General features: G+C 40.4%; 1 protein-coding gene across 1 annotated transcript in view; it reads left to right on the forward strand.

Moving 5' to 3' along the window:
* Nucleotides 1-25,347, forward strand: part of CSMD1 (CUB and Sushi multiple domains 1) — a 5,088,256-nt gene that overhangs the window by 4,912,647 nt on the left and 150,262 nt on the right. Inside the window, exon 62 of the mRNA XM_069235813.1 lies at nucleotides 24,140-24,213. Coding sequence (XP_069091914.1) covers nucleotides 24,140-24,213 — 74 coding nt within the window. The remainder of the gene's footprint in view (nucleotides 1-24,139; nucleotides 24,214-25,347) is intronic.

Consider the following 25,347-nt stretch of genomic DNA (forward strand, 5'->3'; position numbering starts at 1 on the left):
AGACTACCTGAACGCCAAGCTTACACAAACTCCCCCCCACTAACGACCCCAACATCGCTGCCCACAAACTCACACAATGGATTGCAACCTGCGCAGACTCACTCGCCCCTCTGAAAAGAAACAACACCACCTGCAACATCAAGACCGCCCCCTGTTTCACTACTGAACTCCAAGCCTCGAAGCGTGAATGCAGCAAAACCGAGAAAGCTTGGCGCCAAGAACCCTTCATGATCAACTTCTCCACCCTCAAAACCACCATACGCAAACATCACCAGCTCATTCGAACCACCAAAAGGGCTTACTACAAAGAACTCATAGATAGTAACTCACATAACAGCAAGGAACTCTTTACCATCATCAAAGAGCACACCAAACCCAAATCCTGCAGAACCGACCCCACTCACACACAAAACCTTTGCAACTCCCTCTCCAACCACTTTCACCTCAACATTCTAGACATACACAACAGCTTCACACCACCTGCACCCACCATCACCACTACCGACATGACCAACAGCACCACACCCCCTCCACTCCAACCAACTGCACACCTGGGCCCCTACCAACGATGAAGAAACTGAAAAAAACATGAACTCCATCCACTCAGGCTCCCCCACAGACCCCTGCCCCCACCACATCTTCAACAAGGCCAGCCCAATCATCGCTCCCCAGCTCCGCACCGTAATCAACACCTCCTTCAACGCCGCAACCTTCCCAGACTCCTGGAAGCACACCAAAGTAACCGCTTTCCTCAAGAAACCCAAAGCAGACGTGGATGACCTCACGAACTACCGCCCCATTTCTCTTCTCCCCTTCCCCACCAAGGTCGCTGAGAAGCTAGTGAACGCCCACCTGTCACACTTCCTAGAGGAAAACAACTCACTCAACGCCTCCCAGTCTGGATTCTCAAGAACCACAGCACTGAGACAGCCCTCAATGCCTGCACTGATGACATCAGAACCAGAGTTGACAAGGACGAGACCATTGCACTCATCCTCCTGGACCTCTCCGCAGCCTTCGACACTGTTTGCCACAAAACCCTAGGCCCTGGACTGCCCCACCTCCTTCCTCGCCGAAAGAACCCAGAAAGTTCGCCTCCCTCCCTTCCAGTCCCCAGCAACCAAGATCATCTGTGGGGTCCTTCAAGGTTCCTCCCTCAGCCCTACCCTCTTCAACATTTACATGGCCCGCTTGCCAACATCCTCCACCCTCGCGGAATCACCATCTAATCTTACGCAGACGACACCCAGCTCGTCATCTCCCTCACCAGGAACCCCACCACCGCCAAGACAAACCTCCACGGCGGACTCCTCGACACCGCCAAATGGATGACAGCAAGCCACCTCAAACTCAACTCCAACAAAACAGAAATCATCATCTTTGGCCCAAACAAGACAGTATGGGACGACTCCTGGTGGCCCACTGCCCTAGGACCACCAACAACACCATCAACCCACATACGCAATCTTGGCATCATCTTAGACTCATCTCTGCCCATGGCCCAGCAAATCAACTCTATAACATCCTCCTACTTCAACACCCTCCACATGCTGCGAAAGACCTTCAAATGGATCCCCATCGAAACCAGGAAGACCAACACCCATGCACTCATCAGCAGCAGACTAGACTACGGAAACACCCTCTACGCTGGTACCACAGTCAACCCTTAGCAGAAACTCCAGCGGATCCAGAACGCAGCTGCACGTCTCATCCTGAACCTCCCACGCCACAAACACATCTCCGCCCTCCTCAGATCCCTTCTCTGGCTACCCATCAGCAAAAGAATCACTTTCAAAATCCTCATCCATGCCCACAAATCCCTCCACAACACAGAACCAGCCTACCTCAAGGAAAGAGTGAACCTCCACACTCCCACTCGTCTCCTCCGCTCTGCCGCCCTCACCCCCGCCAGAGTCCCCCACATCCAACGTAGCACCTCTGGAGGCAGATCCTTCTCCTACCTTGCCTCCAAGACCTGGACCTCCCTCCCCACCAACATACGCAAGACCTACAATCTCCTTACCTTTAGAAAACACCTCAAGACATGGCTTTTTGAACAGTAAATCGGCATCACCCCCCCTTTTTTTGTCCTCCCCACAGCGCCTTGAGACCCTACTGGGTGAGTAGCACACTTAATACATTTTTGATTGATTGATTGATTGATTGAATCCAGTGACCTTCAATGGGAAACCTCTGAGTGGGAGAAATTTGAATTTCGTGCCCAGAGAATATCCCTATTCGATAGGATACTTTCCATGCCTTTGCCCGGTGAAGATTTATATCTTAGTACTTAGTCACTTTTTTGGTACTTGGCTTCTTCATGTGGGGCAAGGCTGCAGGATGTAGTCAAAGAGGGCTCCATGAGGCTGGATACCTCCTATGCAATGTCCCTCTGCATCATATTTGTTGGTGAGGAGAAGAAAGAAGTGAAGCAGTCTGAAAATTTGCCTTAGTGGAGATGCACCTTTGACAGATCGACTCAGCAGCTTGGCTGGTTCTCAGATCTAAAAGTTGCAAAATGTTTCCAAGTCCCTAATTGCAGAACACTTATAAGTAGTACACTTTGACATAACTTGGAGGTCAAAACTCACTAAAGCAGAGGTTGGCTGAAGAGTCATGTGCAGGTATAATTGGGACGGATCAGTTCGGAAGGTAGGAAAAAAGGCCTCTTGGAGATTGCTGTATCTTGTAGCCCAAACTGGAGGTCACCCGTGTGAGCCCTGGAGCCCACGGCTTTGTCCTATGTACAAGAGGGAGACCAGGTCCAGTCTTTAAGGATTCGCTCAGGAGGTTCAGCTCTCTTCTGTTCTTCCACAGGTCCAGAAGTGATCTCAGGAGAGTCCTGGGGTGCCACATTGTGTCCATTCCGTTCCAGCCAGTAGATATGGGAATCTCTTGGCCACTTCCTAAATATTGTGGTGAAATTTCCCTGAGCTGACTCTACCTACATGTGCGTTTTCTGTAAATTATCCTACAGTGCTTTCTCTACCTAAAACCAAATGACCAAATCTTTCTTTCTCTGAGCAGGGCTTCAGATCCATAACTAGATGTTTGGCTATGATAATGGGAAACTTCTTCCTTTGGTTACTTCACACCAGTTCTGGAGGCAGCTCCTCTCCAACTGGGATTGATGCCTGGCTGGCTAGCAGGACAATAAAGAGACAGCCCCAGTTGTGAGCTACACGTGCCTGTGACAGGGTAGGCACCTTTGAAGTAAATTAATTTCCTTGGCACAGCACAGATGACCCCCATGCCAGTGGAAGGTTAACATCCCTCACTTTTTTCAGCTCATGAAGGAGATCCTCGGTGACAACACTGGCTGAAAAGCATTTTGCTCAGGCAGGAAAATTACAACTTTCATAAAGTGTCATTTTCAAAATAGTAGTATAAAATCTGACTTGACCATTAAGATGCAATGTAATTACTATTAAAATGAGTCTTTCAAACGTAGTCTAGCTGTTTCCAAACTGAAATTAAGCTCTATAATTTGTTATAGTATAACCCAGGGTTTTCCTATACTTACACAGACAGGACATTTCAAATTTAAAAACACATGTACTACATTTTAAATATCAGGCACCTTGCTCTAAAGGCCTGTACTGCATGTGATAGCATATGTCATGAATGATGGAATATTTGAAGTTATAACCAGTGCAAGGTGAAAACACAAGTTATAGTCCCTTGGTTTAACTGTAAATTGTATATTTCAGTATTTTTTAGAGTATAAAATGGAATGCTTTAAGTGACATTTTGACCTAATCATAATTAATGATTTTTTTAAACATAAAATAATATTTTATTACCATACCAAAGTAGGCCTACCCAGTAACACATCAGTCTCTACACACAACCCCCTGCAGGTAATCCATTCTGTACCATGCAGGAAACCCCCACCCAGCCCCTATTGCTGGCCAACCCCCACTGTTGTACAATAACCAACGGACATCTATTTAACTTTTATTGTTTTTTTGTCCAACAGCAGTAATCTTTCAGTAATTTTGTGTCACTTCCGTTTTTTTTTACCCTGCCCTCTTATACGTTGTTTTGCTCTTCTAAGGCATGGGGACCGATTCCATGAATCCTAAAATGGAGGCTGCAACATTTCTCTTCATGTTGCAGCCAGACAATCACATCCCTACGTCACAAGGTCTGATTCATTTGTCCTTTGGTATCTTAGCAATCTCACAGTACCTTCTTAGTAGTATGCATCAGTAGATATTTTTAAATTATGAATCTTAATTTCTCTCAAACAGCTGAACTGATCACTCCAAATCACAAAAAAACAGGTAAAGATTTAGCTTTCTGAGAATTTTTGTGTAATTCTGTTTAACTGTTTGGCTGAAGTGTTGGCTAAAGCTCCTATGACAAACTGCATGAGGAAAACACATTTTGCGTCACCCCTTTTTTTTTACCTCCACGTGATGGATCGTCCTGAACTTTCCAGGAAGGATCTGAGGTGGATGATTTTTTTGTTGATAAAGAATTGGAAATGGTGCAAAGTTATTACCAAACCGAAAACTCTTTTATGTAGAAGTGCTCCTTACTATAACTACAAATCATCCCTGTGATACAGTACGTGAAATGTCCCTGGAGGTAGGGTCCCTGGGGCAATAGAAGAATTTAAGTTTTGGCCACAGGGTTGGGCTCCCCGGGGCCATTATTAGCTCTGGTGGAGGTGGGCCCTGGCCTCCTCCCCTTTAATTAAATAAATTAGCCCTGGGAGTGGGGTTTTCTGAACCTTTAAAGGTTCGGGTGGGGGGAGGGGGGTAAATGTTTCCTAGCCTCTGCTTGACAGATCATCCCAAAACTTTCCATGTAGAAACTTGCCCTCCAGGCAAAAAGAAGTAGTTGCAAAGCATGTCAAGTGTTCTTTGTGCATCAAGACCGTCTCCAGGGGTACCTCAAACAAATACACATGTGGTACTGTACGTATGTTGCCACGTCCAAAGAGGTATGCCTCCAACCACTGCTGAAAAAGAAAAAGAACATAAATATAGTAAACAGCACATTTACAAAATTCTAAAAACAAAACAGTGCACATGATTTATGCTGTAACAGTATTTCACACTCTATTAAAACATTTAATTTTCCCTTTTTTCTGTTCTCATTTTCTTGACCTGTACAACGTAAATGTATTGTACAAACATATATAGGAACACAAGAAGAGCCAGTATACAGTCACTAGGTGTCACTAAAGACTTTTCCCACTTCTTTGTGTAGTTTATGAATGGTGCCCTAAACAAGATTAAAAACAATGAAGGACGTGTTAGGAGATGTCATGTATTCCTACGGCCAAATCATTGGTCAATATGTTTCAGCCAATGTGTGTAGAATGGTAAGGTGTCTTTCTTCAGGACATTTTAGGGCATACCCACTAAGATGTGTCTTACCGCTATCTATCACTTTCGGTTTTTGTCCTTGTGACTCATATTTTGAGTACTTTCCTTTAGTTAGTTCACTTGGTTATGAAGTCTCCCGGGGGGGGGGGCAAACCCTGTAGTCACACATTTGTCAAGGGTTGACACCCGCATCAGCACCTAATTCAGTCCCCAAGAGCTTTGAAATTGAAGCTTTTGGGGACTGAATTATGTGATGTGTACTCAAAGGGATTAAACTACACTAAGAAGTGGGTACCCCATAGAAAATGTTAATGTTTTTAGCCCTGACCACCAAGAACCACCCACTCCGTTGTAATCCGGCATCATAGCACACCCCTTGTGCTCTAGGCATCTCAGGTGGGATCGCTATGATGAAGCATGCCATCAATTATATTGGTGAGTGAGGTGTCTTGTTAAGAACTATAAGGATGAATAATGTACATAGGGACAGGTCTTTTAGTGAGACCAAGTGGTGGTATACTAACTCTTCTTGTGGTGATAAATATGAACACTCTCTGTTGTGCTTTCTTTGGTATTATGTAAAATATCTCCATTGAACAGTGGGGAAAGAACAACTGCATAGATTGTAGAAAAAAACAAAGTGCACAATGTATCACTACAAATAAGTGACACTATGCAGTACACTCACTACAATTACTTTATCAATTGTTTTACTTATAATTACTAAAATAATCTTGTTAGAATTTGGTCTTTGGTTCGCATTCAGGTTAAACCCTGTCCAAGCAAGTGCCCTCACGCTAGTCAGGGCAAATGCGAACACACCTGGTTAGCCCCCGCTTACCCCCTAGGTAGCTTAGTGGCTTGGCACAAGCAGAACGGCTTAACCTAGACACAATGTGCAAAGTATTTGTACCAACACACACAGTAATTCAGTGACAACACTACAAAATTACTCAACACCAGGTTAGAAAAATAGCCAATATTTATCTAAACAAAACAAGACCAAAACAACAAAGATCCAACGCACACAGACAAAGGTATGAATTTTTGAAGATCAAACCAGTATAGCACTTAGAAACACAAATGCTTTGAATTGGTGATATCACAGCATCATAACAGAGTCATTCCCAACAATCCAACGTGTCACGGAGTCACATTGCACCACCAGGTACAGTGCCTTGTGAAAATGAGGAAACAAGCTTGTATACGGAGTTGGGGGTCATGGCATCGCTGGATCCGAGGTGGCATTGGTTCCGGTGCTGAAGAGCGGAGGCGTCACAAAGAGGCATCAGATCCTTGCTACAGAGTGGTGCAGGTGAGGCGGCGGTGGTGTGAAGCATTGGATCCGTGCACTTCCAGCAGAGTTGATATTCAGCGGTCATGACGTGGTGCGCCAACTTCCACAGAGTCGCAAACTTCAGCGGCATCGGGCCTGCGAGCTTCAGTTGCAGGCAGCATCACAGGATTCGGCAACGGTGTCAGTCTGGAGTTATCCAAAGTTCCAGGGACTAGATTAGGCACCATTTGGCGGGGTAGGATTCTCAGCAGGGAGCCCAACTGCTTGCAGATGAAATCTTTGATGTCTCTAATACTTTAGAACAGGGGGCAAGCTCAGTCCAATCCCTTGGAGATTCTTCTCCAGAAGAAATATGCCCAAAGTCTAGTTTTTCTCCCCTTTCACAGGCAGAAGAAGCAACTGCAGGATAGCCCAACAACGCACCGTCACAGGCAGGGGCAGCACTTCTCCTCAGCTCTTCAGCTCTTCTCCTTGGCAAAGGTTCTTCTTGGTTCAAGAAGCAAATCTTGAAGAAATCCAAAGGCTGGGGTTTTTGAGGTCAATACTTATACCCCTTTCTTCCTTTGAAGTTGCCCAACTTCAAAGAAAAGTCTCTGTTGTTTACAGGATCCTGCCTTGCCCAGGCTAGGCCCCAGACACACACCAAGGAGTTGGAGAATGTATTGTGAGGGCAGGCGTGGCCATCAGGTGTAAGTGGCCACTTCTCCCTCCACTCTAGCCCAGATGGCTCATCAGGATATGCAGGCCATATCCCCGCTCCCTTTGTGTCACTGTCTAGAGGAGATACACAAACAGCCCAACTGTCAGTCTGACCCAGGCAAGGAATCCACAAACAGGCAGAGTCACAGAATGATAAACACAAGAAAATGCATACTTTCTAAAAGTTTTTTAGATTGTGAGTTCAGAGTCCCCAAACTCAAAGTCTCTATCTGCTTTCAAAAGGAAACTGCACTTAAGAAATATTTAAAGGCAGCCCCCATGTTAACCTGTGAGAGGGATAGACCTTGGCAGTATTTCACTATCAGGACATGTAAAACACATAAGTATATGTCCCGCATTTAACATACACTGCACCCTGCTCAGGGGGCTACCTAGGGCCTACCTTAAGGGTGCCTGACATGTATAAAAAGGGAAGGTTTGGGCCTGCCAAATGTGTACACTTGCAATGTCAAATTGGCAGTTTTAAAATAGCACACAAAGACACTGCAGTGGCAGATCTGAGTCATGTTTACAGGGCTACTCATGTGTGTGGCACAATCAGTACTACAAGCCCACTAGTAGCATTTGATTTACAGGCCCTATGCACCTGTAGTGCATTTTACTAGGGACTTACTAGTAAATCAAAAAAGCCAATTACACATACAATTTCACCTAGGGAACACTTGCACTTTAGTACTAGTCAGCGGTGGTAAATTGCCCAGAGTAACAAAAACAGCAAAGATATAGTCCAGCATACAGCAACAACCTGGAAAGTAGAGGCAACAAATTAGGGGAGACAAGGCCAAGGATGCCAGGTCTAACAAATCTCAACAAACGTGTGCTAAAATTATTGTTTTATTGTTACAACTAGTACAATAGTAATAGTAGATATAAAGGACACCTGAATTTTGCTGACTTTTTTAAAGACATCACCCCTTGTAGGCCGAATGATGTCTGAAACACTTATGATCCACATTGAAGAAATACTAGACATTACTTTAAAAAAAAAAATACTCTTTAGAACTTTGGCTGAAGAAACAAAAGGTAAGAATTTTATAGTTTGAAAGGCAGTTTTTGTTTGAATTCAAGATTGGTGTCATTGCATTCTGTCCATCCAGTTTTAGTTTTTAAATAGACAGTGCAGTGTCCAGATGTTATATTAACTCTTTTGTGAAAGATAATAGCTAAAGTAGTGTAAATTATTACAGAAATTGATATAAATGCCCAGCTTTCAAGTTTGTAATTTTGGTTTCTAATTTGGATCCATCTGCTCTGCATCATTGTAATATTAAAATAAAGTATTTTCCATTTCATAAATACAATGGAGACATAACATGTGATCTACAATTTCGGCAGGTCACATTTTGGTTTGTGTTTTTGATCAATCTGTCAAAAGGCACAATGTTGTAGTCTGGTAGTATTAAGTATAGAAATTGCTCAGAATTTATTTGAGTGGTGAATGTAAAAGAGCAGTTTCACAGTTATGGTTCCATTTTTAACTCTCTCCAAATAACTCTGCAATATTTACTACTACTTCTGCTAAAACTCCAAGCATGTCCATTATAAATTCTTTTGAGAAAATACTACAGATTGCTGCAGCGCCACAGAATCCTAGCTATTATTTATACTGAATAGTGGATTCAGCCCTTGAGGACGATGGATCGAAGCAACATAGGTTTGAGGGAATGTCACCAATGAGTAATGTGAGTATCAACACATCTCAATTTGATTAAGAGAACCAAGCAAATAATCTCTAAAAGAATTACACTTGTTAACCAGAACAGGTAATAATGGCAAAGTATACATTAGTACAACACTCAAAATATGTCAATGTAGGTCATGAGCATTTCAAATCAATTCCCTCACTAACCATGAATTAGCATCAACATGTTGGGCTTCGTGTGAAAAGAATTTAGTAACAAATTTAGAAAACTCTTTAACTCAGGTTAATAAAAAGAATATTAACATGCAGCTTTCAGATCATAGGTTGCAGCTGGTACCTGGAAAGCAAAAGAGACATATATAACATTACCATGACATACTTTACCAACATTAGTAATAATAGCAACAAACAGTTTACTTCCGCTAGGGGACACCATTAGTTATGTCTTCAGAAGATGTGGGCCCAACAGCAGCTAAACCCGCATAGCTACAGGATCTTGACTCTAGTCATCTGAACTCTTGTCATCATCATCTGCCTCTCATCTCATCTCAACTCCACTGCTAATACCCCTCTGTAGAGAATCCTACCTAGGTAGTTATACTAAATCCTAAAAAGCTTGTGATTGGTCATTCTATAGGGTGGTTAAGCTTCAGCCAATCAACAACTAAATTGATAACGACAATTCTACACTAGCTAGAACATTTTCTTCAATAAAATTGTTTCCTCTTTCGTCTCGTCTGTAGCTCCACTGTTTCATTGCCTTCCAAATGCCTCTTCTCAGGAAGAAACTTTTACTGTTTCGACTTCAGTTCCATCCTTGAGGAAAGACCAAGTATTAGCAACATTTTCAAACAATAGAACATTCAACTAATGCAATGCTTGGTTAAAACATGACCTTGTAAGACATAATGCAGAAACCCACTAGGGGTAGCTGTGGACACATTTACTTTTTTGTAAGCATTGAATTATGGAAAATAACCACAGCATTTAGTTTGAATTTTGCTTAGTCAGGAACAGAAAACGAACTGTGGGAACCATTTTCAAAAGTTACCCGTTTTACATGTTTATTCATTGCATGTTTAGTTACCTCAAAATCATTAACAAACATATAAGAAAATTCATTTTTTTTCACAAGATCCACTATATGTATCTGCGAGCTGCTGAATGACTGAATCAGAATGTATTAGACTCCTATCACTGAGTTAACACTTTGGAGCAAATGACACAGTGCAGAACACAGTCTGTTATCTGACTTTTATTGAATTGCATTTATTAAATTTAAAAGTGAAAGAGTACATTGAAAACAATATGTGCATAGTAGTTGACATCTGAACTGTTTTCTAACTGGTAACCTAGAATATCACCCCATTTTCTACTTTTTTCTTACTAACGCCTTCTAACATGTGCCTGTTTTCCATCTTTTCTTGAACATCCCTTGACTCTTTTGTAAGCTTCCATTTTAGTCAGATTATCTGTTTCTTATAAATAGGATACTGACCTGAATGAGAAGCATATAGAATTCTTAGCCTATTGACTCTCTGATTCAGCATGCATCAGCACTAACTTTCCTATCATCAAATTCAACCAAAAGCAAACTGGACAATGTTCTAATTCAAGATAATGCTACATATGACATACCTTCTTTAAATGCTGTATTTCCAACATTAATAAAAGCTGCATCTACACATGCACCATGAGATTTATGGTTAGTTGTAGGATACGCTAAAGAGAGCGGGAATTGCTGCTGCTGGACATATAAGTCCTTTACAAGCAAAAGATGTACAGTACATCGGCCAATCTGTTTCACACTGTCAATCTGATCAAATTTTACAACTAAATATTCAGCCTCATCCTTAATTGGAAAATTAATGAAATCAATAACTGTGCCCATTGCACCATTTACTAACCCTTCCTCAACATTTAAATTATGCTGCAAAATTATTATCTTCTTTCTCTTTTTTAAAGTTGGAACACTCTTTAAGTGTAGGCATTAAAAAGACTAATGATTTCTCTTCTTCAATGAATTTTTACATTAGTTGTACTGCTGTGTTGTTAGATGAAAACTGTTTCTTGATAAGTCGAAATTCTAAAGTACATTCCCCCTCCTACTTTACTATCCTTTAGAATATTTCCATATTACACAGCAGATGCTTTACATACATTCTTCACTGGTTCCTTGTATCAGAAGTTTAACCAAATATTTACATTGCCAATACTTCCTCAAGAAGTTTGTGTTTCATTATGGAGAAGTGTCTTGAAAATGGGCTGTGCTTTCATTGGGTAAGTTGTAGCAGGTCACCAAAGACAATTAAATGCTTTCCCCCAAACAGTATGCCATACTCTGTTTTTAAAACATGTTGCATTCTTGAGTGAATTAAGGAAGCATTATGTTTGAAACAATGCTCTCCTCATTGATGATTAAAAGCTTCATTTTTTTTTTAATACTCTTGACACCTCATGACAAGCTTCATCAGATAACTTCTGGTATTGCAGTTTATTGTCATATTCAACAGGCAGCATACGTATTCGGTGTAAAGTAATTTTTTAATGTTGTGTGCAGCTAATCTAGTTGGTGCTGTTACTACACATGATAAGTTTGATTCTATAGTTCTCTGTAGGTAAGCGGTGGGAGCTTTAATTAAAAAGCTTTTCCCAGTGCAAGGTTGCCCACTGATATATATCAGTATTGAGTTAAACAAAGAGCATTTACATTCTTTCTTCTCGTGCAGGGATCCATGCTTTATTCCATCTTTTATCTCAATATAAATTTCTTTCAGTTCATCTTTCAGCTGAGCAAACAAGTGTTTGAAATCAACACTTTACTGTCTCACTTGTTCCTTTGCACTTGTCACCTCATTAATGGCTGTTGTGGCCTCATTTTCAATAATTGGTTGTCCAAGAGTATCTTGACTCAGTAGTCCAGAGCTTTGGCTGCTTTGTGAACTCTCCTTAGCTATCACAGCAGCAATGGTTTCCTCCTGTTGAATTGCATCATATAAGATTTGCATGTAGTTTGCAAAGGCTGAACACTGTCCTACACAGTGTTGAAAGAATCTTCGTAGCAGTCACAGTCTTCAAGTAATTCGGATTCCGCACGTCAAGGCTTAAAGAGATGTAGAAGTTCCCAATAGAAAAACTCTGTTTTGTCTGGAGTTTGGCAACTAAGTTTTCTGTTGTTAATTAGATTTCCTTTGGTATGTCTCACCAAAAAACGGTTATATTGTTTCTATATCTGTAGTGTTGAAGTACTTCATGAAGGCACGTGTTTTGTTAGTTGTGGACTCCTTCTTGGATTGTATGTATACAACATATTTGATTTCACATTGTCTGTACTTTCTTAATCAAAACTCTGGTAGATATTGAATTTCCAGGAAAGACTTCAATACTCTACTTTGCATGCTTGCAAGGCCTAGACTTACCTAAACAATTCCCCTTGACTTTGAGAACAAACTAGCAGAGCTCAACTGATCAGAGCACTCATAGAACCCAATCTCTCTGTGGAAAAACATTTTCAAATTGAAGCTATACAATTTCTTGGTACTCTTTTCTGCAGAAATCTCCTCCCACATCTCCTGCATCCCTGTCTTCTCAGATTTTGTAATATATGAAGTGACATACCGAGCAACAGTAATGGAGTAGCCTGCAACAAACTGAATGTCCATGTTCTCATTTTCACATTTTGAGAATGACTGGATTATACTCATTAATATACTTGGAGGCCTCTGTTCTTCTCAGGTTCTATGTGTTTTTCAGTGATATTTGTCTCAGTGTATTTCTGACTGCAAATAAAAAGCTGTGTACTCTTCCTTGTGAAATGGTGGGTCGTGGGAATCCAAAACAACGGCTTGTGTAAAATGTAACTTTTCATCTTTATTTTCGATTAGAGTAATGCCCATATTTACAAGTTTAGAAGTTCAGAATGTGTTTTTTCATGCCTTTTTCACCACCATCTTTTAGAATGGCACATGTCACAGACATCATTGTCTGTTCCAAATTTCCGAGCATCTCTTACCCATAACAACATATGAATATGAGGAGTGCCTCTTGTTTGTTACTCTTTATACCAAAATAAGTCAGTTAGTTCACCAAGAGGAGGATTTGTTTTGTTGCAGATGAAAGACATCATGGGTTGAAACCTGTGGGTAAAATGTCTGCAAACATTAGCAGGATCCATGGAGCAAGTCCTCCGGCTGACCTCACTTTGAAGTCCTTAATGTTTGAGTTTGCTTCACTCAAAAATTCAGGCTGGTCATCCCATGTATACTCAACACAACTGAGTGTCAGAAACCAAGTAGGTGCACCTAGGTTTCTCAACACACATTTCAGCAAACCATGACAATACCAATACACATTGGTACCACGTTGAAATGCCATCAAATGAATCATGTTGTATTCCAGATTTTCATGCTTTCCTTGAACTTTGTCAACAAATTCCCTTGCAAGAGATTTTTCATTTAGAATATGGTTTACTGCACATGATAGTCCTGACAAGTCACTCTCAAATAATAGATGAAATATATAGGAAATACACTGGCAAAGTGTAGGGTCCTCTGAATATAATCTAGCTGGCTTGTACTCGGCTGCTGGTATTTGTACAGGCCTGTCATCATACCAGCCACTTACTCCAATGGGAAACAGTTGTGGAAAACAGTGAGCCTCTAAACAATTTTCCGACACACTCATAGGAGCTCTTTTTGCTTCATTAATTTGAAACACATCAGTAGCATCGCCAATAACATATTTAGAATTCAGAGGATGGATGATGTAGTATTCATACATTTTTTCTGATCTGGAAATCTTCAATCTGATCTCTTGACTGTAATGTTTCATCCTCCATATGTGTTACATCTTCAACAGAATCAACATTTTTATAATAAATCTAAATTTGTACCAGGTATAATGTTGCTTTTTTACTTTATTAACATCTACTAACTCTTGCTATATTTATTTGTTCTTTGTAGGGACACCATTTGCTAGATTAATAAGTGGTTCATCAAAATCCCTGTACTCCTATAGTTTCAATATTCTGTTTGAAATCTAATTGAAATTACACAACTTTACCTTTAAGACCTTTCTGTAGCTCTGTTGGAGGTCATTTCCCTGTTTTTGGTTCCATATCAACTATAACTTGAAAATAATGTCTACATTTTATGATAATTGATTCATAACACTTAAATCTTGAAGTTCTTGTGGGATTTAAACTAATTCTAACTTGTTATGTACTGCTCTAGCTGGCATTTTATTATCCTCTTATTTATCATAGCAGTACCTATATATAATTTGCTGTGTGGACAAATCAAACCGCTCCACTACAAATATGCAACTAATTCTTTCAACTTATCTCTGTTCTCTTTTTCAGTTTTTGAGTACAGAACAACATTATCAGTTTGACTTTATAGTGAGTGTGTCAACAACATATACAAACACAGTTTAATTTCTCTGAAGAAACTGTGTTAAACTTCCTAATCTCTTCTCTAAAGTTATCAACAATACCTGTGTTCTGCTCCTCGACACCCACACATACCAACTTTTCATTTCCCCTACACTCCTGTTCAGGACCAAATAAACCAAACTGAACACTTCCACAAACTCTTTCCACCCATGCTACTGTTCAATGCAAAAGAGCTCTATTTATTCCTCCTAAACAAAGAGCAGGAGTTTTCACATAGCAAAGCCTCCATACAACTAACATTCTTAATTTCTGAGAAAGTGCTTTGGTGCACTTTCTCAGATAGACATGCTACTGAATGTCCCGATAAATCAGTATACGTCTTTACTTTGCATGGATTTAATCATTGTCACTTACCTATTTTCTGTTTCACACATTTGCACTGAACCATATGAAGGAACATTCTCCATATATCAGTTGATTTCTGCTGAATGCTACAAATACTACTATAGTTCCATTTGTACACAGGAGCATGTCTATACCTTTTCTGTACCTCTTCAACTATTACTTCTTCGACATACCTAGGTACTATTTCCTTTTTTTGAATGGGAGTACCATTATTCATCTCATAACATCATCCAGTTGTTTCAACTGCGTGTACTAATGTGCACTCTTTGAAGTAGCTTTCTTCATTAAAGAAAGACTCAGTACTGGAAATATGCTTCCATTCATCATTGAAAAGTCCTTTCTTTTGGCCTTTTTTTCCTCACAGCAACACAGTTTTTGCCCAGTGTTCTCATCTGCTCGGAATCAAAATAAATAGCTTCCTCTAAAGGGCAAAAGCCTTATCAACTACAGCCTCAACATGCTCCTTTTGTTTGACTGCTTCTGTTCTCCTTTCATACTGTGTCATAGCTCATAAAAAAATCTGATTTACCCTACTATGAAACATTCAGGCTTTTATTTCCTTAAACTGCCTCTATCTTCTGGTTAAACTATGCGCTTTATTGTTCTTTTTGAGCTGATTTGAAAGTTTGCTTTTTATTTGCTTGATTTTGCGGGTTTCCACAAACTATTTGAAGAAACCTCTTTGTTTGCTTACCAGCAGCTCTTTTCTCTTTTACCACATTCGCTGCATTTTTCCCTTTTTTCCTCATTTGTGAGTAGTGTGATTTGCTTTGTTTTGTTCTTCTTTCAGTTGTTGATGGTATTGTAAATCTTTGGTTTTAACTGAAAGTAGATGTCTGGAATGACAAAACAAATGAGTACATTTAGGTATTGTTTACATACTATTAAATTACATTTTTTAAACATATTACTGACATTGTAAAACGTTATATTAGTATAGTATAGCTACTTAAACTCCATTAATTTTCATGTTTAAATGTGTGTGTCTCTGCCTGTCTCAACGTATGCATCAGTATGTTCCTGGGTATACCACTGTATGCATCAGTGTGTCTTTAGGTGCCTAAGCATATGCATTAGTGTTTGCCTGGGTGTACATTTAGGTTTTGTTTACATGCTATTAAATTACATTTTTTAAACATTTTACTGACATTGTAAAAAGTTATATTAGTATAGTATAGCCACATAAACTCCATTAATTTTCATGTTTAAATGTGTGTGTCTCTGCCTGTCTCAACTTATGCATCAGTATGTTCCTGGGTATACCACTGTATGCATCAGTGTGTCTTTAGGTGTCTAAGCATATGCATTAGTGTTTGCCTGGGTGTGTCACTGTATACATTAGTGTTAGAAATGGGGTCTCTAGTTGGCAGTGATTTTACCCTGCCTAAGTAAGGACCCTAACTCTAGTTAGGATAAATGAGTCACAAAGCTAAGACAACCCCTGCTCATCCCCTCGGTAGCTTGATAAGAGCAGTCTGGGCTCATCTCAGAGGCAATGTTTAAAGGACTGTAACATACGCTGTAACAATTAAAACCACCATAAAAGTACTTCACAGCAGTTTAGAAAAATAGCCAATATTTATCTGAGTAAAACCAAAACAGAAAACAAAAATCCAACATAAACAAGTAAAGATACACATTTTCAAAGATGAAATCTTAGTAAAGCACTTAGAAACACAATAGCTCCAACTGGGGCTACCACAGCATCTTGGCAGAGTTGTTCCTAACAGTCATGGCGGAGTGCAGGCTGGTCATGGAGTTGAACGGACCCAAGGTACAGTACCTTGGAGAACAATGAGGAAACATAGAAGTTGTGCAGAGTTGGGGAGGTGAGGTGTCACTGGTGCGACATCGGTTCGTTGCTGCTACCAGGGTGTTAAGGGCCTTGGTTCCTTACTGCTAGGCAGGGGAGGTGAGGTATTATTTCTTTATGGTTACAGGGTAGGTGATGCAGCGTTGGTGATGAGGCATCAGTTCCTTACAACAAGGCAGGGACGATGAAACAAGCAGGTCAAGATGCGAAGCATCAGTTTTGCAGTGTTGCCATCACACCATGGAGCAACAAGTGCTGCAGCAGAGTCGGGTGTCATGGACATCAGTGACACAGCACTCAGGACTCACACTGTGGTGGGACTTTGGAGGCACTGCAATGGTGTCTGGTGTGTGTTGTAGGTCATGGTCGTTATGTGAGGACCATGGTTCCAGTGCCGGCAGCTGCCCAGGGTCAAAGAGTAGAGCTGGTTCTGAAGTTGCCCTGGAGTCAAAATGCTTAGTTTCTTCTTGGTTGTACCAGAGCTCACTTCCAAGGTCCCAAGAACTGGATTTGTCACCACTTGGCAAGTCAGGACTCTCAGCAAGAGAGCCCAGACACTGGCACATAGAGTCTTTGATGGCCTGAGGCTTCTTAACAGGAGGCAAGTTTAGTTCAAGCCCTTGGTGAACCTTGGAAAACAGGATGTAGAAAGCATAGTCCAATCCTTCTACTCCCAGGACAGAATTATCAAGCCAAGCCACAGACCAGCACAACAATGTAACAGGTAGTCCCTCCTACAGCATCCAGCTCTTCTTCCTGGCAGAATGTCCTCAGTCCAGATGTGTTCTAGCTATGTGGGGTTAGAGATCCAGTACTTATACCCATTCCTGTCTTTGAAGTAGGCAGACCTCAAAGAGAAGTATTTGTAGTGTTCAAGACCCTGCCTTTCGTACACCCGGCCCGAGCATACTCCAGGTGGTTGTAAACTGCTTTGTGTAAGAACAAGCAATGCCCTATTCAGATGGAGGTGTCAGCTCCTCCCTCTAATCTTGCTAATGAAGACCCATCAGCCTGGTAATGGGCCAACAGGATATGCAGGGTAACCCTCAGCTCCCTTTGCATGACTGTCTAGAGTGAATGCACACACAGCTCAACTGTCATCCAACTGTCATCCTGACCAAGACGTGCATTCCACATACAGGGAGAGGCACAGAATTGTTAAGCAAGAAAATGCCCACTTTCTAAAAGTGGCATTTTTAGACTTGCATTTCAAAAACCAACTTCACCAAAATGTACTTTTAAACTGTGAGTTCTGAGACCCCAAACTCCAAACCTCCATCTGCTCCTAATTGGAAATGACACTTCAAACATATTTCAAGGCAATCACCCTGTTACCCTATGAGAGAGATATGCCTTGCAATAGTGAAACCCGAATTTAGCAGTATTTCACTTTGAAGACATGTAAAACACACCAGTACATATCCCGCCTTTTAAATATACCTCACCCTGCCCACAGGGCTGCCTTGGGCCTACTTTAGGGGTGACTTACATGTAGTAAAAGGGAAATGTTGAGGCTGGCAGGTGGGTGCAATTGCCAGGTCAAAATGGCAGTTTACAACAGAACACACAGACAATGTAATAGCAGGCCTGAGACTTGTTTGCAGGACTACTCATGTGAGTGGCATAATCAATGCTGCAGGCCCACTAGTAACATTTAATTTACAGGCCATGGGCACACCTGATGCACTATACTAGGTACTTACTAGTAAATCAAATATGCCAATCATGGAGAAAATGATCACCAATACATTTTAGACAAAGAGCATATGTACTTTAGCACTGGTTAGCAGTGCTAAAGTACCCAGAATCGTAAAAACAACAAAAAAGGTGAGACAAAAAATTAGGAGGAAAAAGAAAAAAGGTTGGGGATAACCCTGCAAAAAGGGCCAGGTCAAAAAAATAGGTGTCTTCCTACATGTGTTGCTGTATACATCAGTTTGTGCTGCATGTTTTACTGTACACGAGTGTGTGCTTCAGTGTATTAGTGTATGCATCAGTGTGTGGCTGGGTGTGCTACAGTATACCTTAGAGCATATATGGATGTGTCAGTGTATGCACCTGTGTAACTCTGCCTGAGGACTACATTAGAGGTCACTTATATGTAGAGAAAATGGACTTTAACTCTAACCAGGAGTATTTAAATGATTAATTGACCCGGCAGAAAAATTGTATACACAGGCTGTGCAGTACCAGGCCTGACACATCTTTAAAGTGCTACTTGCATAGATAAGTGACTTATATAGTCACTATTTGACTAAAAACATAAATAAGTACTCCATTAGCTCTCTGTTACTGAATGTGTAAGTAACGATATCACGACATGAGTACCTGTCTTAATATCTCTCTGAGTCTCTATATCTGTATGCAACTGCATGTATTTATAACTTACTTGCTCTATTTCTCAGTGCTCAGTGTATAACTGTATGCACTACTGAGTTTCTTATTACTGGATGCAATAGTGCTGTATGGGCATTCACAGTCAATTAATGTTTACGTGCCTCTGTCTCTGACTGGGTGGGTGAGTCCCTCCATGCTTTTCTACATTTGTATGTGAGTTGCAGTAAGGATGGGACACTGATGTTTAGCTAGGCAAATGGGTCTGAACGTGCAGATCTGACTTACTGACCTTCTAAGTACATAGCACCGTCTCCTAAAGCCTACCTACACCCTACCTTAAGGGTTACTTATATCTAGTAAAATGACTGTTTTATGCTTGGTAAGCAGTTTTAAATGTCAAGTCGATCTGGCAGTAAAACTATATACCGAGGCTCTGCAGTTGCAGGTAAGCCACATGTTTGAAGGTCCACTACTCTGGATGAGTGTCTAGGAGTATGACTACTTCAGTACATATCTAAATAAGTGTATATGTCATTTTCTGGCTGTGTTACAGGATATTAACTAGATATGAATAAAAATAAGGGCCTGATTTAGAACTTGGTGAATGGGTCACTCCGTCACAACAGTGATGGATATACTGTCCGCCAAAATCTAAATTCCATTATAGCCTATGGGATTTCGATTTCGGTGGAGGTGATATTCATCTCTGTTGTGACTGAGTAAACTATCCGCCAAGTTCTAAATCAGGCCTTAAGTCACAATCTCCTTATGTCTATTTAAGTGGCTGTGTATATTAGTTACTGCCTCTATTACAGAGTATTGTGTTTTATAAATGTGTATGCAACAGCCTCTCTTACTATTGCATACACAAGCACTGTATAGTCAAGCCACTAAATATCTGCATGCCTCTGTCTCTTTCTCATAGGCTACCTGAGTAACTCTGTTTTTCCAAATATGCATATAACTTGTGGTATGGGTGAATGGCTGCTTATTTAACTATACAGAGGGGTCTCAAAGTACACATGTGACTGAATATGACTTTAAAGTGCATGTCTTACCATTTAAGTACATAGCAGCCTGTCCTATGACTTACCTACACCATACCTAAGGGGGATCTAGTACACCATAAAACAAACGTTTAAAGTTTGCCAAGGAGTTTTTGTATGCCAACTAGACCATGCAGTAAAACAATAAACGTGCACTGCACAGTTCGTGGAAAACACATGAATTAAAGGACTTCTCACACAACTACTCTCAGACACGGGCAGGCACATACTCACACACCCACAGAGACACTTACACGCCAATTCATGAACCCACAAAAAAACTCAATCACTCAGTCACAGATCCCCTCATATGCTCAAAATGCTATTGTATATATCATACACACTTTTATAAACCTCGTCTGCAAACATACCTTCACAATCACATTTTTTAAACTACACTGCAATTTATATTCCTGTAGATTGAAATGGTTGAACAGGTTTTTTTCTTTTGATATTGTCAGTTAGACTGTAATCTCGCAGGAAATGTAAAAACTAAGCATAATAATCACTTTCATATAAAGCAACCATTAATGGCAACCTTTCAAACTTTGCACCCAGTGATACAGTTGAAGGTGCAAATCAAAATGTCCCTTCCATATTTTACTTTTATCAACTCACTTCTCAATGGTTAGTGTTTGTCAACCCTTTCCTGCACTTCTGTGAAGAAGCCCAATCCAGTAGGGTGTTTCACTGTATTTGTCAGTTTGTTGCAGCCCACAGCACAGCCTCCCATGTAACTCCGCAAGTATGTGAGTCAAAAAACATACTTACCTTAGTACTCTTAATGATTTACAACTTTAGTACACTTAAAAGGACTCTCCTAATTAGGAAAATAAACCTTCCTTCACAAATAATGAGTCTAATCAACTGAGATTTCAAGAAACAGACTACACTCTGTTTAATACCCTTCCCCTGCATTCTCTTAGCAGAGTTTTCATAGCAACTCACAAAAACCAGTAGGTCACACTGGGCATTCTAGAAACAGCGCATTACTCTCAAACTCAACTGTAGCAGGTGTGGTTGAATGTTTGTAATTAAATGTATATCCAAGTGTGCATTCTTTTTTTTTTTATTTAACCACAGACAATCACAGATCTACTTACATTTTTCTGAAAAATCACTACCTGCATATGTACACCATCTAATAAAATCTATCACTTTTTTAAAACAACCCCTGTCCACCATTTTACCTGTCTTTCATTTTCAAAGCTATCTCATTATGCACCAACCTTCTCCTATGTGCTACTCCTACTTGCCTTCAAAATGGTTAGAGTGTGGACTGTGGGTCACAGCTTTGTGTTTTTGGCCAGAGTGTGTGCTAGAAAGAGTGGCATTGATAGGGACCTGGGATTGGCAAATGTGGACATTACTTGAATTAGACAGAGAGGGTAAAAGTGGCATCTATTGCTGACTTTGATTGAAAGCATTACATATTGCCAACACTCTGACCTCATGATTGTATACTGTGGTGGGGATGACCTGGGCACACATACCTGGGTAGGACTGGAAATACTAATGAAGGATACCTTTGCTCAACTAATGGTACTTTTCCCTCAGACTGCCTAGGTGTTCTCAACATACAACAAAGGCAGAAATGGAAGTGGTCAAGCAAATTCTGTCCAGAGACAGACAAAGCTAGGAAACATGCCAATAAAACTATTTCTTCATTCCTCAGAGACCATAACATGGGCTCCATCTAAAATAACAATTTATGCTTTGACATGGAGGGTGTATATAGAAGTGATGGAGTTCATTTCACAGGGAACGGCAACAGAGTTTTTCTCAACTTGAAATATTGCATGACTATGCATGATGATGTATGACTATCTGAGTAAGTCTGTGAGTGTGTTTATGAGTGTCTGAGTGGCTCTGTCAGTGAGTGTGTGAGTCTCTGAGTGTGCATGGGTGCTTGACTATTGTAGTGGGTCTGTCAGTGGGTGCATGAGTATCTGACTGGGTCTGTGACTGGGAGTGTTAGTGTCTGACTGGTTCTGTGACTGGGTGCATGAGTGTTTGAGTAGGTCTCTCTGTAGGTGCATGAGTGTCTGACTGAGTCTCTGAATGGATGCATAACTCTCTGAGTGGGTGAGTGAGTAGGTATCTGAGTCTCTGAGTGGACATGCAAGTGGATGCATGAGCCTCTGAGAGACTCTGTGAGTGGATGGATGAGTTTCTTAGTGGATGAGAGGTGTGCAGGTATCTGAAAGGGTCTGTGAGTGGGTACATAAGTCTATGAGAGGGCCTGTGAGTGGATGGATGAGTCTCTGAGTGGGTAAAGGGTGCCTGAGTGCCTCAGCAGGCCTGTCAGTGTCTATATGACTCTGTGAGTGGGTGCACAAGTCTCTCAGTGGCTTTGTAAGTAGATGCATACCTCTTTGACTGGGTCTCTGAGTGGGTGCAACAGTATCTCAGTGGGTCTGTAAGTGGGCATGTGAGTGGGTCAGTTAGTGTTTGCCTGAGTCTCTGAGTGGGTCTGTGAGTGGATGTGTGTCTGAGTATGTCTGTGAGTAGGTGTGAGAGTGTCTGAGTTAGTCTGTGAGTTTGTGTGTGACTTCCTGCAGGGTCCACACATGGGTGCATGAGTGTCTGAGAGGATCTGTGGGAGTGTTATTGAATGTCTGAGTGGGTCTGTGAGTGGGTGTAAGAGTGTGAGTGAGTCTCTCACTGGGTGGGTGCAAGACCAACACAACACTTTTTTGGGAAAATTTCATAAAGACTCATCAAACAGTGCCAAAGATATACGGGGACGGAGATCCCATGAAATTAATCCATTAAACAAGAAGAATGCTGGAGCCCCAATTTAATGATAGCCACACGTTTATTTTTCAATGAAACTGTCAGCAAAGATAAGTTATCTTGCTGCCAGGATCATTGAGAAATAAACGTGTGGCTTTCATGGAATCGGGGATCCAGCATTCTTCTTGTTTAAAAAAATAATTATATATATATATATATATATATATATATATATATATATATATATATATATATATAGATATGTTATATATATTTAATACAACGCAGGAATACAAGTATTGGGAATCCATTTTATTAAAAGGGAGATTCGTGTTTCAGTGAGCGACGACTTTATCAATGCCAATTGCATGCAGAGTTTCCGTCATTTAAACCCTTTTCAACTCTCTTTCATTGGGAGATAGATTATAGCCATCAAGAGCAGACTCTTCATTTTCCATAGATTGTTTCACCACCATGCTGTAATATGATTATGGCACATAAATCATATCAAGCTATGTGGCAAATTGTGGGGCATAAATACTTTTGCATCATTGGGATTAGTAGGAGTTTGGAAGCAAGGTTTAATATGGTGGCATGATGGTGAAAATCTATGGATTGTAGCAGGTCATGTTTTTTACACATGATTCGGATTCAATAAATGTTTGAAACAACATTTTCACATCTTTTTTGTGTCTCATTTTGGGTATGCAGTGTGACAACAAAATGGTAGATCTGTTTCCACAATTTCATTGGGAATCTGAGTGGTCATGTTCAAGGTTACAAATAGCATCTCGTATCCTGATGTATTTAGGAGTTCAGGTGGGGCACTGTGAGCTAGCCAGTAACTGTGTCAACATTTCCCAATGGTATAGGTGGACTGAGTCCCTGTACACTGATGTTTATGTTAACCAGATACATAGTCCTATTTGATTCCTAGGAACCACATATCAACGTGTTAAAATATACCTTTGTGTGGAAGCTGTCAGCAAGGTAGGAAAATAAATGCCTGATTTATCATATTTGTGAGACTTGCCACTGAGTAACCTTCATTCTGTATGCTAATTTAGGGTTCCATTGTCATGGTGTGTTGTATACATTGTGAATGACATGTTCTATTACTGTCTTTCATATCTTTTTTATGTCCTCAAAATATGAAGAATTTACACACTGGCATGTCAGGATGTGGTTGAAACACATAAAACGGAAAGGGAAACAATTAAGAAGCGTCTATCTAACTTTTTAAATGAAAATGGCTTGTGTGTTTTACTTTAGATATATTTCTGGTATATTGCAGAAGTTCCACTGCGCATTAAACTTGAAAGAATATATTTCACAGAGCAGACAACATTAAAAGCTGACAGTCTTACAGTTCCCATGGTAACAATATCTGATGTTTACCTTTCAAACTTCAGGTCCAGCTCATAATGCTTGCACGGATCCCGGTACGCCACTTTATGGAATACAGAACAGTTCCAGAGCCTATGAGGTAGTCACTTAGCATTTTAATTCTATTTCTTAATTCAGTACGACTTGGAAATTGTTTTCGTATTTTTTATTAATAAATGAATTGAAATGCATGTTGTTTATTATTTCCTTAAATATTTCCTGAATATGAAGACAAGCTATTGTACGGTCGTGCATATATTTAGATGTAGCGCGTTTTCCAGCCATTGTAAATATATTCTGTTACGTTCCAAGATTCAGTTATTTTTAAAAGCACTTGAAAACCCTTTTTGTGTATACATAAGGATTATTTAAACAATCATATCCGCCCACACAAGATTTTCACTTTCTCTCATTCATGCTATTTTGTTCTGCCTTGCAACTCTTCTATTGACACTGCTTTATCAATAACAAATAGGAGCCAATCAATAAAACTTGTTTTGCGGTATGGGCCAGATCTGCACAGGAAAAACACAAAATAAGCATCCTTTATGCATCATTTGCTCAGCAAGAAACTCATCTACCTGAATTCCTATAAATGAGTTCTGAATATCAGCATGATTTACAATGAAGCTTAAACGTTTTCCGGAATGGTGCATGATTCCATATTGACACTTATTGAGGAGGCAGGAAATACTGAAAAAGCTAGTAGGCCTGGCTAAGAACAGAAAGAGCAAGCATTACGTTTTTGCCTTCCCAATACTTTTTTATTGGAGGTTGGAATTACTAAAGCATCAACACTGTGATTTGTTTCTCTCTGATTTGTGTTTTTGTGTTGTGCTGTTTTGATGGTCTGTTGTGTTGTTCAAATGCAGTATAACTCCTTGAAGAGCTGCAGACACTCAATACACAATATCACAACTTCTGACTGACATTCATTGTACCACGATAAACAAAGCAAGGTCAACACCACAATGAAATGTTACAAAATGATACAGCAACAACATGCTTAACTCGGCGTTAAGGGGATTCAACCCAATGTGAACACCAACACCTAAGGACATGGCTAACATATGCTGTTTTGTTATTGGGAAAGCAGAATTGTGCTTGCCTGTGTGTTTTTTTTTCTAGAAACGACAACAACAAAAGCGTTACTTTGCGCTGATCACCCTCTTTCTACCTTTCAGAAGAGGTAGTATGGAAAGAAAATATTTATTTACTGCATTTTTTGTATTTT

The sequence above is a fragment of the Pleurodeles waltl genome, chromosome 5 (assembly GCF_031143425.1).
Source record: "Pleurodeles waltl isolate 20211129_DDA chromosome 5, aPleWal1.hap1.20221129, whole genome shotgun sequence".
NCBI classification, from domain to species: Eukaryota; Metazoa; Chordata; class Amphibia; order Caudata; family Salamandridae; genus Pleurodeles; species Pleurodeles waltl.